We start from the raw sequence: 13,462 nt of genomic DNA, 5'->3' as shown, positions 1-13,462 counted from the left end.
ATAAAGCGACCGCAGATGGATGGAAACGGAGATGCCAATGGAAATGGCAAGTGGGAAATGGGTATGGATGGAACTGTGACTAGCACACTGTTTTATTGTTTTTCACCCGTCAATTGTTGGGCGAAAGTTGTCAATGAAAATGATTTTTCAAGGCGAGCTGAAATGGCGGGAGAAATGAAATAAAAATTCAAGCTGCAAATGAACTTGCCAATTGCTGGTGGAGTTTTCGGTTCGGTTTTGTAAATTTAATTTGCGTTTACCCAACTGGATTCGTTTGGCACTCGCCTCTATTGCCTGATGTTTTGCGGTTAACCAGAAATGTTCGTCTGCAACACATTTGCAGTTTTACAAAGCTCTACGAAATGATTTCATCTGAATTTAGCAAGCCCCCCTCCTCAACATTTTCTGACCGTCTAACAATTTCCCGGGATCGTTTGCATTGTTGCGGTAAATTGGTAAAATTTACATACCATTGGCTTTTATTGTTTATGTATCGCTGGCATCATCATGAGCTTGCTGATGATAGCTTTAAAATTGCGGCGATTAAAATGTCAGTAGTCGTAGTCACTCCTCTTTCGGATTTGCTTTTATTTTAATTGGTTTGCTCAGCTCTCAAAATAACACTTATAATTGGCATTTTCTAATTATTCAACTGTTTATCAGTGCTTCTGGTTCGCACGATTATTGATTTGTTCGGTGAGCTGAAAGCTAGTCAATGGATTGTCATTGCTCACTGCAAAGGAATTAGGTTTGAAAGTGTTTTTCAAACACTCTCGGCTATCAGATACCCTGTAGCCAGCTGAAGGAAGTGCAAGACTGTTGGAATTATGCAGGGGTTTCAGAATTATTCGTGGGTCTACTTGTTTACCTGAGTTTTTACCTATAAGTAAATAAGTATCTCTAAATATATTATTAATACTGTTTGAAGATCTGTAAACGTACTTTGAAGTGAGTGAGTTTTATGAACTCCTCGAATATTTTAATGCGGTGTTTGAGGGTTTTAAGAAATATACATTTCTTGATATACATTTCTTGATTTCTTGCATATACATTCGTTTTAAAGCCCATAAACCAAAGGGCACTTCACATTTTGACCATAAATAAGAGAGCGCACCGGCATTTAAGTATTTTGCTGGGGAAAATGTGCGGAAAATGGAGAACTACGGGCAGCTCCCGGTCGACAGCACCTGCCTGTAATGGGTTTTCCCACCATATGCTTGATTTATGCGGCAAGGAAAAGTCGAGGGACCTTCGATGCATCTGCTGTTTGTCCGATAACTTAACTCCCAGTCGGAGAAGGTTTTGGGCCAACCTTCAAGCTTCTGTTAACATACAATCGTCATGTAATAGTTTGTCACTGCATTTCGTTGTTGGGTGGCATAATGACAGCTGTGCGACATGTCATGGGGTATCAGTATAGCTGTATAGCAGGATGGGAGGATAGCAGGATAGCAGGATAGCAGGATACCCGGAATGCGAGGGGCAGTGGGTGGGTGGCCGGCCATATGCAGAGTCACATATTGATGATGTGCGTCAAATGTCGCTGCTGTTGCTGTCAATTTTGTGGGCCACAATGGCGGGGGAGTCCCCCCATCTTCCGCCCCGCTTGTTTGCCAGTGTTTTCCCCATGGCAGCGGTTGCTCCATTTATGTTGCCCAGGGGTCAGGGGTCAGGGATCAGGGGTCAACTGCTGTTGCTGCATCTATCTATTGTAGCAGTTGATGTTGCTGCTGCTGCTGCTGCTGCAGCTTGTTTGACAAATTGATCGCGTGATATGTTTGCCCAATGCTGTCATTGTTGTGCCACAGTGGACGCATAGTTGTTGCACCCATTGTTTGCTGCCGCACATGCTTATATTCGAAGTTGGATTAGTTTACACTACACTGCATGGAGTGGTCTTCAGTGGGCTACACCCCTACAGTGCACCTCGTATGTACATGCATGCATTCTGTGCTCGAAATTGCTTTTGATGTAAATCGAATCCTTTGTGTCCGGCAAATAGCAAAAGCCGAGATGTAACAACTCCAAATTGGTAAGCTCTTGTTGGACAACTTTGTAGCCGACTTTTGATTGGGCTCAGCTCAGACATTCTACATCTCCAGTCCTTTGCCAGATTTCACATATGCATAATCGAGGAGCATCGTCCTTCGTCATTCGTTGGTTATGAGTGGAGGGGCAAGTCCTGCGAATCATGGGAGTCCTGGCAACGTCAATTCGTTAACAGCTCCGTCAGCTTTGCTGCTAATTTTGTTTGCCTTGTGTCGCTACCCAAAACCCGGGCATCCATAGTCACAGTGCTGGTGGAAAGTATGTGCACGCTTTGTGGAGTCCGAGTGGTACGTTCATCCCCATCCCCTGTCCCCTGTCCCCTGTCCACTGTCCCCTGTCCCCCACCTCACCCCACTTGTCGTTGTCGTCTCTCTTTGTTTGCCCTGCACTCCAAACACTGCAGACAAAATGCTGTCGAAAATGTTGCCGCCTGATGTCTCTATACGGCAGCGTTCTCCTCCATCCAGTTAATCCGCCTAACGTTATGCAACAAAGTTTTTGTGGAAAATTAATTAATTTCATGTGCAAACAGTTGTTAGATTTTTCGTTTTCACCTTTAATACTTCTACCTTCTACTGTTTAATTGGCTTAAAAACATTTTTGCTGCTCGCCAGTCTAATTAAATCTCCGTTTTGCAGATTCCTCGACAAATAGTACACATGTGCCAATCCAAAAGCTGAGCGGTTTCGGACGGAATAAACGTCGAACAGGAAAATCCATACCAACGAATCCCTGGATAAGTGATGAAGTCATGAGACCGACATTCGATCGACGCCTCTGGATATTATTGTTCATTATTTCAGTACAATGTAAGTAGCCAACAGCCGAAAAAACTATGCCAAAATTCCCCCCTCATCACATATGCTTTTTATGCCCCTGCCAGTGAGCATGTGTGTGTGTGTGTGTGAGTGTGGATGTCTGAGCAGGATGTGGAAATGAATGGGCCAAGTGGCCTCAGCAGGCCAAGGAGCTCATATATTGCCGGGGAAACAGAGAATGGACCACTTTGTATGCCGGCAACGTGTGAAAAATAGTTCACAGATAATCGCAGTCAGGCAGGTCACATTATTTATGCGCCAGCACACCAGCTCCGCCAGCTCCACCACATCCTTGTGCCCATCCTTGGGATCCGCTTCCCATCCCCTTATCAGCTTGATATTCTATGCCACATGCAGCAAACAAAGCCATTTCTTTTATTTGATGTGCGTTTTGGGAGGGGGGCCAAACTGGAGGAACGAAGCCGAAGAAAGCTGACCCTGGGCGTTTTCCAGTTCGTTTTTTTCGGGCATCATACAGGTCCAAAAACTGGACAGAAAACAGGTCCTGCATATCAATGACAATGGTCCGTAAGTAAGCGAAAATCATGCCCCCGCCTCTCTAATGCAATGAGTAATATGCCATTGTCAATGCCTATTAGGGACACGCGGCGTATGAGTAATATGCGACTTTGTGATTTATTTTTAGATGGTCGCATCTCATTTCTTCACTAAACTGTATTTGGTTTCACTGCTGAAATCACAATTTTGTCGAATTTCCGCCTAGGCCAAAATAGTAATTAACATATTTACTTGTCTTGTGTAGCGAGAAAATATATAGAAGCAGACAGACTAATTTGATTACTATCAAATAAGAGTTTATATGAAAAACTATTACTAAATAAAAGGGGGTTAAAGTGGCAATCATGCTCTGTATTCCAGCTAAACCCTAAGTCAGAAATGTATTAGTTCAATCGTACAAATGTTTTCCCATGTAATCAGCATTTGGTTTCAGCATGCGACGTTTAGGACTCTAATCAAAACGAGAGAAATCCCCAACAAATCCCTAACAAGCTGTCGCATTCGATACAAATTTTATTGAGTATTCCCAACCGCTCACAACTTCATTCGGCACGGGGTCACTTCAAGGTTGCAATCAGCACTGCAAACAGAGGGCAAAAACCGAAAGCTGAAATGGAAATTCAAGCACTGCCCCGCTGCAAGAGCGAAGAAAATGCGCGGCATTTCCCACATCAGTTCGTGCACTCACACACGCACACACACACACACACAGCGAACGAAACGGAAACGGAAATGCGCGTTCAAGAATTTTAATCTGCATGCGCAATTTCGCGTGTGAGCTGTATGCCAAAAATGGCGCGCACATGTCGGCCAACTGGCGACTGTGGCAGCACCACCCCACAATGAGCCACCCGAAAACCACCCAGAAACCACTCAACCCACTGCATGCCCCACTGTGGTGCGCCTTGGAATTTCACGCGTTTATTTGCAAAGATTACGAAATGCGACCGGTTGCCGCTAAAGTTTTGTATGCGCTTCCTGCTGCCGGCGCTGCCTTTTCCTTCTCGTCTGGCTGTGTGCGTGGCTTTTCCTACCACGAGTTTTCCTGGATTTCAACCACCCCACCCCCATCCCCATCGCATCCTTTTGGCCATTTTTTGCCCTGTTTGCTTGGCCGTCCGTCCGTCTGTTCGTCCGTCCGCTTCGCTGACTTGTTATGCATGCAAAAGTCTGTGGCAAATACACAGACCCTGGGCTACAACAACAAACCGGCAGATGGGAGTGACATGCAAAATATTTTTGCATAAAAATGTTTGCCCAGCAACACGGATCGGATAGGAATGGAGCGGAGCGGAGTCCTTGCCGCATCCTGGCAGCTGCATCTTACCCCTTAGTCGGATGTGAGCCGTGGTGAGATGTTAAATTTTAAAGCATTTCAATTTCGCATTTTTGACACACGCAAGTTGAGCATGAAATTTAGCAAGATGTTCGTTATACTATACTCCATAACTCTATATGCACTAGACTTCGCTTGTGGCATTTTACCTTGGATGGCGAAACGCTTTGATCGTCCTTTCCCCCGAGGACTTAATGTCCGGCATTTTATCTCATGTATTTGAGCGTACTGCGTTTGCTACGTGCTGGCCATGATAAAAGGACCCTCGACTCCTTTGGCCATGGCGAATGCGAGAATACGAGGCGACAGCAGCGACGGAGCATATTTCATATTTAATAAAGTGGGTCTCATATTATTATGGCGTCGGGTGTTGATGAAATCAGATGATGATCTGCCACATTCCGTGGATTATTGACCCGTTTCATGGGCACTTGTAGGTTATTAGTCCTGTGCCACGCTGTTTTATCGTACTTTTTATTATAATATTAAATCTGCTGTTTTGGCACAGACTGTACTCTGATGGCTTGTAAATGAATACTATTCGTGATAGAATCTCTTCGACCTTAATGCCATCATTAAATGTAAGCCGCCAGTAAAACACATTATTATAGAGATTTATATATAAAAAATAAAATATAAAATATATAAATTATAAACAAAATACTACAATACCTCCCAAAATTCCAGGAACACTTTATTTGTATCTTCTCACTCACTTAAATTCGATCACAAGGCAGCTGTAATTTACTCACATCTTATCCCCTAAGACAGCTGCCATTGTTTTTCCGGAGCTGCTTTAATTCCTAGAGCTACCGACTTTTCCGGAGCAGCGACTGAAAGCCATATTTTCTGGCCCACAAAAATCGATGGAGGAGCCGCTCTTGAGGCTCTCGAAACTGCGCCACTGATGATGTCGAAGGGAGGTGGTGAAGGGGCGGCTTGCCAAGTCGGCGACTTAGTTAGCCACTTTTCTTTCATGGAAAATGCGCCTTTTGTGCCCCAAGTGGCGTTCCCTCCCCGCCTCCACCGCCTCCAACTTTTGTCTATTCGCTAACCAACTCCAGAGATGCCCCATCCTCGGATCCCCTGGCGATCCGATGGATAGAAAGAAAAATAGAGCTGGCTGGCTGCAAGTTTATTTTAAAACTCGACTTTTGTACGCTCAAGCTCAAGTTTACTTTTGTGGGGAATTACTTTTCGGTTATTTTTGTGGCCCAGTCATCGCCTGTTCTCCCCCGGCTCGTGAGTATCTCTTAGCTGATTGTCTTGTTGCTTGGGTGTCGATGCACAAACTGCAGCAATGGCCGCTTTGGATGGCCTTGCGGTGGTTGGTGGGTGGGGGTTGAGCGAGTTTATTATGTGAGCCAGTTGAAGTCGATGCTGCTGCTTGCGCAAAATGCAATTATTAAAAGTTTTTCAAGTTGCCCGCTCCTTATACATTTATTGTTCCTTTTTCCCCACCGCTTTTGTCGTCCGCTCAAAATTATAGCCGGCGCCATTTTGCTGGCCATAGTTCTCGTCTTAACCTTTTACGCTGTCATTTTTTTGCTGTTTAACATGGCATAGCAAATGTAGTCCATTGAAAAGTTTCGCGTAAAGTTCGCCCCCAAAGTTTTTCGTTAAAGACGTGAGTGAGAAGTGTGGCATGCAGCTCTTTAAGCCATGTTGTTTTAGCCGGAAATGGGCACGGATCGCAGAATGTGAGGCCAAAAATACCAGAGAAGCGGAAACACAGCCAACAATAAGAGCCCAGCCGCAAAGGGCAGAAAACGCGCACTTCCGTTTAAAATTTCCTAACATTTCAAGCTCACCCTCTCTAACCCGGTGGGGCGGAAGAGTGGACCCCATCGACAGAAACCCAGAAACCCACCCTCCCCCCGAAAAAACAGCAGCGTGTGGTCAACACGTAACAGACGCTCCTGGGCTTCCTCTTCCTGTCCAGACCGACCGACCGACCAAAATTGGCCGCACACTAAATTGCACACCTGAGAATTAATGCGCCGGCCACTCGAAAGGCGTTTTCCGAAGTCCAAAGCCCAAAGTCCAAAGCCCAATGCCGGTGGAAATGGCGGTGAAAATGGTCGAGGGCAAATGGGAAATGGGAGCAGCCGTAGCATTTGGACAACAAAAGGTGTGAAGGCCGAAAGCGTTGCAACCTGCAGTTGCAGACAAATGCAAAGTCAAATGCCTTTCGCAGACAGACGGGAAGCCCGTCCGAAGTTGTTGCAAGTTGTTGGCCAACGCCTGCGGGCCTGGTCTTCTTCTTTTGGCCAAAATCGGACAGTGGGAATACAAAGTTTGAGTACCATTCAAGGTGAGTTGGCACTCAACATTAGTTTCCAACAACGCAGCTTCAAATAAATACAGCTCTTTAGCAATTTCACTTAAACAACAGCGATTTATTAAAGCAATGCAGCAAAGAATGGATCCTTGTTTTCAATGAAATATAAATTCAATTGCTTTTGCATTCTATTAATGAAGACTCAAACCAATGAACAGTCCAATCGGCACGACATATGTATGGTTAACTTTTCAGTGGACATATCTTACCGCCGTATCTCGTTAAATGGAATATATATCAACATTTTTAAGCCCTGAATGTGTGCAGACTTTATTGACCAACTGTATAATGTACAATTCCCTCTGCTTTTCGACTTCTTTCATTTTCCGAGGCTCAGACAAAGTTGCCGTCCCATCCGCCCGGCCTTTCTTTCGCCCGCCCTTTGCTGCTAAAAGCAAGTGAAAATAAATTAAGTGGAAGTAAGTCGTAACGAAGTGATACATAATTCTTTGTACTTTTTTCCCTCTTTTTTTTTTGGCTGGTCTGTGCTGCCCTTGGCTCCTCCAACCCCTCGATGCTCTTGGCGCTGTTTTCTTTGTGTGCTTTAACAATTGGGCGCCAGTTTTGCTGCACGGGGCAAAAATCTAATGGCTTTAAGCTAGCCATTTTCCAAGCTTCAAGGATGTTAATTAGCAGCACTATTAGTTGTAGTGGAATTCCTGGACAGCGGGAGGCAGGTGGGGAAAAGTCAGTTGAATTTCCACGCCGACACAAAGCGGTAACCTAATATACTGTAATTTGGCTGTAATGACCCAGTCGAGAAGCCCGAAGAGGTCTTCACTCGGCGTCTAAATAGCCTAAATAACTTAATATCAACCTGAAACGCCGTGATTGAGAGGTGGCGCCCAACGAATTTCGGGCTACCTTTTCCAGCTTATTGCTACTTAACTAAGCCAACGATATCATTTTATTACACGGCTCTTGGCCAGCACTGCCAACTTGGCGATTTCACTTTCCACGGGGCATGGCTTTAACAGGACAGCCTCTCACCTTTCAGGGTGGCGCATCCTCCTGCCCATCACCATCCTCCATCCACTCCGCGCGGAGGCCATTAACGTGTTTCGTTTCATTTAACTTTTACGCTCTGCTACCCCCCGGAGTTCCCGCTCAGCAGTCCTGGTATTTAGCACAGGACCTGGCTTTCTCCCTCTCCCTCTCCCTTTCCCCATCCCATCTCCCCTTCCGTCGAGTTTTTGTCCTGGGAAGCGAAACTTTTACCTGCTGCACGTTTGACCCCACAAGGACCACCACCCAGTGGGCACCGGTGGGCGGCAGTGGGTGGCAAGCGTTAGATGTGACCTTCGGCGCTGACAGGAGCCGTCATTAACCTTTCATGACGAGGGAACCGGAGCCGTTGCCGTTGCCTTAGCCGTAGCCGGAGCCGGAGCTCGAGCTCGAGAGCACCGAGAACAATCAAGCGGAACAGGCTGGTCCGCCGGAAGTTGACAGCAACGAAAACGGCAAAAATCGGTGGCAACAACAACCAAAGTGAAACCGAAACTTTGTCGAGTGTTTTTGAGACAATGTTGTCGTATGTCCCATGTTGTAGCACTGTTGTTGAACTTTGGCTGTTGGTTTTCGTTTTTGTTTTTTTGGGCGGGCTTCCTTGCAACGAGGTAATTTAGTCGCTTTAATGCGTCTGGCGTTGTGACATTTTCTCCCCCAGGATTCTGATTCTGACCCAGTTTTCAGGGCACAGCACTTTTGTTTAACTAACCACATGCCACGCCCACGTCACCGCAGTTGCATATAATTTGGCAACCGCAGCCTTTCTGGTTGTCTGCTTTGCATTTGGCATTTCGGTGGGTGGAATGTGTTTGGCAAACGAATTTGGGTTGTCGCAGATCACCAAATTGGGGCCACACGCCGGGCAAACAGCTGAACCTAAATATGGTGCATGTGAGCTCCAAGGTCGCCAATTGCAGATAAGGAGAAACTGCTTTTATGCAGGCTGCACTGAAAGTAAATCAAGGAAATCAAGCTCACATATTATTGAAAGAAAAGCTGTTCAGACCCTGCATATGAATGGAAAACCATATTCTTAGAGTTCACTTTCCCCCATCTCACATTGGATAAATGTGTCTTGCTGCCAGCACAAAAGAATCTTTGAATCTACTTATGCCTTATCCCTACTTAAATGCTCAGTGCAATGTCCTAGGAAAATCCAAGGCCGCACGGACTGCACTTAGCATCGCATTCGGATGCATTGCATTCCCAGCGGAAAATCGATAACCATTGCACAGGGAAACACGTGTGAAAGGACCTCCGCACCGAATGCCTTTCAGCCGGGCCAGGACAAAAACTGTCACTACATAATCATAATCGTAACCATGATGAAGCAGCGTCGGTGACGACAACTACGACAATGTCGACTGGCTGCCCTCGAGTGTTTTATCCTTGACAAATCCTTGTGCAACAATCAGCGGCAACAGCAACAGCTACAGCTGCTACTGCAGCATCGGAAAAAAGAGCCTTGTGGAAATGTTACAAGAGCAACGCAAACGGGTGGCAGAATCGTTGACAATGGCAAATGCGCAGCAAAACGGCTAAATGAGGCCGAGCGGGTTGGAGCAGACTCGACTGAATGAGTAAACTCCACTCGTTAGGCTTCCACCTCCGACCATCTTCCACCTCCGCCACCTCCGGATGGTGGCCACAAATCGGGGCTTGAAGACGATCTCCACGACTCCCCGACCACCAGGGGCCTTGGCATGATGGATGACAATAAACAAGACAAGCGGGCACAATTGTTTGTCGGCCTCCTTCTTGGCCCACTCCTCATCATCATTGTCCTTCAGCAAGCCTGTACTTAGCGGGTCTGTTGGCATTTCCTCGACCGAACAATAGTGGTTTATACGGCCGATGATAAAGCCAGTCTTAAATAGCTTTAATGGTTTGGTGTTGAAAGTAACTTTAATCAGCCAACAACTAGAATTTTGACTTTAATCGCACTCAAATTAGGTAAAGATACAAACCCAGATTTTTTAGGCAACGATATCATATATTCAACTTAATTACAGCTTAAATATATCAAAGATAGGGACTTCATCTCCCACGTCTCCGTAAAGCTTTTCGTTTGGATGCCAATAAATTGCTATGGATGGCTACTTGTATTTCTTTTCTTCGCATTTTGCCTCTTCAATCTTTTTCTTCAGCTCCTCACATCTTTTTTTGAATTTGGCTAGATCGCAGTCTTTCTTCCGTTCGGATTCTTCAGAATTTTTCTGTTTTTCGGCTTCACATGCCTTATTCTTCTTGGCCTCCGCACATTTCTTCTGAAGTGCGGCTTCTTGGCTTTTCTTCTTTTTCTCTGCCTCTTGAGCTTTACTCGTTTTATCTGCCTCACACTTTTTTACAGCTGCATCGTTTACTCCGCTTTTCTTTCTAGCAGCTTCTTCACATTTCTTTTTAGCTGCCGCTTCCTCACACTTCTTTTTAGCTTCTGCCTCTTGACATTTCTTTTTAGCAGCCGCTTCCTCGCATTTCTTTTTAGCCTCTGCCTCTTTACATTGGTTTTTGGCCGCTGATTCGCATTTATTTTTCGGTGGTGCTATCGCGCATTTATTTTTTGATGCTGCTTTCTCGCACTTCTTTTTGGCTGCTGCCTCTTCGCATTTCTTTTTAGCCGCCGCTTCTTCGCATTTCTTTTTAGCCGCCGCTTCCTCACATTTCTTTTTAGCCGCAGCTTCCTCACATTTCTTTTTGGCCGCCGCTTCTTCGCATTTCTTTTTAGCAGCCGCTTCCTCACATTTCTTTTTAGCCTCCAGTTCTTCACATTTCTTCTTAGCAGCTGCTTCTTTGCATTTCTTATTGAGCTCCTCATCCTCTTTCTTTTTACGCTCAGCTTCTTCGCGCTGCTTCTTGCACTTGGCCTTTATTTCCTTGAGTAATTTTTTTAGGTGGGCTCTCTCCTTGGCCTTTTTTTTCTCAGCCTTGTTCTTTGCGCCAATTTCGTCATCCTCACTTGGCTTAGTGCAGTCTAACGGCTTTCCCTCTTTCTTTTCCCTTTCCTTTCTCTCTGCCTCCTCAGCCGCAATTTGTTCAGCAAACTTCTGCTGGTAGACAAGCTTCTCGGCATGCACAGTACACGCCTTCTTTATGCCAGAAAGCATGCACTTTACAAGTGAATCTACGGACTTGGGATCACCCTGTGGCTTTGACTTTCGCAATTCTTCGCAGAGTGCTTTGTACTGCTTGCGCTCGCAGTCTTTCTTCTCGGAAGCCAGCATGCACTTGTACTTCAGCTCGTCAACAGCTTCGTCTAAATTTTGTTCACATTTCGACTCTGGAGGTGCTTTTGCCTCCTCTGATTTTTTCTTTTGCTCGAGTAAGTGCTTCCTCTTCCTGGATATCCTTGAGCATTTCTTTGTGGGCTTTGCTTTTGGTAAGGGTTCCAGAGCGCAGTTCTCTTCCTCCAGCTTTTTGCAATAGCATTCATCTTCATCGCACTGTTTGCTAAACGATCGTCGTTGGTTCAGGGCTATTTTAAAAGCACGGATCTTCAGTTGATATGGTTTGTAGATCCTGTGGGTTTGCGATTGTGATTTATCACTGTTCATTGTCAAGTTTCTTTCATAGCTCATGCATAGATCATTGGTTTTAATTCGGTTTTTTGAGTTTAAGCCATCATATGCGCTGGGTTTGTGACCGAGAAACCTTGGTTGTCCCAAGTAGTGCAAATTAGTGTGGGACTTTAAGAAGAATCGGTTCCAAGTGGACTGCTTTAGCTGGTACACGAGAGATCGTGAGAGATGACGTCCCATAGACACCATGACTTAAAACGGAATCGCGGGAACTTTTAACATTCAATTTTGAATAGTAAGGCTTAGGAGTAAGACTAAAACTGAAAAGTGCAGGAGTTTACATATTAACCTGAGACTACTTGAGTCAGTTCGAAAAGAGCTTTCTTAGGTACATCCAATAGAATCTATGCTCTATCTTCATAGTGTGGTAGCTCTTGGGGCCATTCAAGTGCCTTGGCCCAATTCTTCGCGTAACTGGGCTGCGATTCTGTGATTCTCCGAGGATGTTTCCCACCTGCCTGCTGGCCGACATAATAAAGCAATTAAAGTTTTACACTCCGCAGACCCATTTCACATTTGGCGCCCGCTCGCTCGCTCGCTCACATCAACAATGAAATGCGCCTTTCCCACCGCGCACATGTGCGCAATTAAAATGTAAACGTGTCAAACACATGGCAGACTGCTCGGGCAGAGCTTTCGTTTAAAAATTAACAGCCGACACTGCCGAACAAGTTGCAGAAATTAATGACAACATAAAGGAATTTAAATACGCAATGAGCTCGCTGGGTGGCTGTCCCATTGGTTGGGCTGAGTGGGGGTGGCACTCGTAATTGCGGTGCAAGTTCGTAATGCCGCCGTATGTGTGCCTGTGTGTGTGTGCACGCGTGTGTGTGCGTGCGGCAGAAAGTTAAAGTACACTCATGTGCGACAGTGCTGCCAAGGTAGGCCAACTCGAACTCACCTGTCTGCTGTTGTCTGCTTGGCGGCGCATGAAGTGAAAATTAATTTCTAAATGCGGGAAATTAACAAATTACAAACAACGCAACGGGGGGCGGGCTGGGGGCGCGCAGTGGGTTGGCAGGTGGCGGAAGTAGACATGCCATAATTCACCGCGCATACCCCCACACACATACACGTGGAGGCCTCTTCTGTATAGACTGCAAAGTTCGCAGAGCAACTTCCTTATGGAGGTAGGGAAGGGGGGTTGTGGAGTGAGGGATTGAGGAGCTTCTGCAAGGTGTTGAAGCGCAGGTGAGGCACATTGTCTTGCTCTTCGCCTGGGGCCGTGTCCCACACCTCCAAGCAACCACCCCGCATACTTCTGGCCGCACTTCAACTCACAAACACTGACAGTTGACAGGTTTGCTAATTTGAAGCAGTACCCCGAAAATGAAGTTAGCGTCTGTCAGCGTCTTCCTCGGTGTGATAACGGCGTTTCCCCAACCCCAACCCGCCCCAAACCGGAAATGCCACACCCCCACCGCACCGCCAGCAACCCCTTCGCATTCACACCTTTGGTTGCCACAGACGCGCTGCGGTCGCGCTTTTAACATTTAATTAAGTTGTGCTCGATTTTATGTTCGACAAAAGTGTTTGTCTGCCGTTGGCCCCTCGATGGGATGTGTGTGTAACTATGTCGTGGTTGCGGCTCCTCTGCGTTGTTGTCATTTCTGAGGTTTGAGCAAAGATTGCGAAATTGCTGACGCTAGCAGAGCGAGAGTTACAATTATGCTCTTGCTTGAATACCGCTTAGGAAAAGGGATCCCAAACTTTTTGATTTGGTAACAAGCTGCTTGATGTTAATACTAAGTGCTGCAACAATACCAGCTTTACCACAGTACCTTTACTTGGAATTTGTTTTAGGAACCAAGTATTC

At 45.9% G+C, this 13,462-nt stretch overlaps 2 protein-coding genes across 3 annotated transcripts in view; one reads left to right on the top strand and one right to left on the bottom strand.

The window, feature by feature from the left end:
- The window catches only part of LOC6529915 (hemicentin-1), a 120,284-nt gene that overhangs the window by 29,051 nt on the left and 77,771 nt on the right, over positions 1-13,462 (top strand). For both annotated transcript variants that reach the window (XM_015196553.3, XM_039373378.2), the window contains one exon: positions 2,688-2,858. In XM_015196553.3, the coding sequence (XP_015052039.1) occupies positions 2,801-2,858 (58 nt within the window). In that variant the 5' untranslated portion in view covers positions 2,688-2,800. The remainder of the gene's footprint in view (positions 1-2,687; positions 2,859-13,462) is intronic.
- Positions 9,993-11,950, bottom strand: LOC6529917 (axoneme-associated protein mst101(2)). Its single transcript, XM_002090838.3, has one exon. It carries the CDS (start codon positions 11,833-11,835, stop codon positions 10,168-10,170), a length of 1,668 nt encoding a protein of 555 aa, XP_002090874.2. The 5' UTR covers positions 11,836-11,950; the 3' UTR covers positions 9,993-10,167.

This window comes from Drosophila yakuba, chromosome 2R (assembly GCF_016746365.2).
Source record: "Drosophila yakuba strain Tai18E2 chromosome 2R, Prin_Dyak_Tai18E2_2.1, whole genome shotgun sequence".
Taxonomy (NCBI): Eukaryota; Metazoa; Arthropoda; class Insecta; order Diptera; family Drosophilidae; genus Drosophila; species Drosophila yakuba.
The sequence above is the reverse complement of the archived record's forward strand: the minus strand, read 5'-3'. Positions and strand labels throughout refer to the sequence as shown.

Excerpts from the sequence above, each read along its gene's own strand:
- LOC6529917 (XM_002090838.3), bottom strand. The coding sequence starts at position 11,835 with ATGGTGTCTATGGGACGTCATCTCTCACGATCTCTCGTGTACCAGCTA.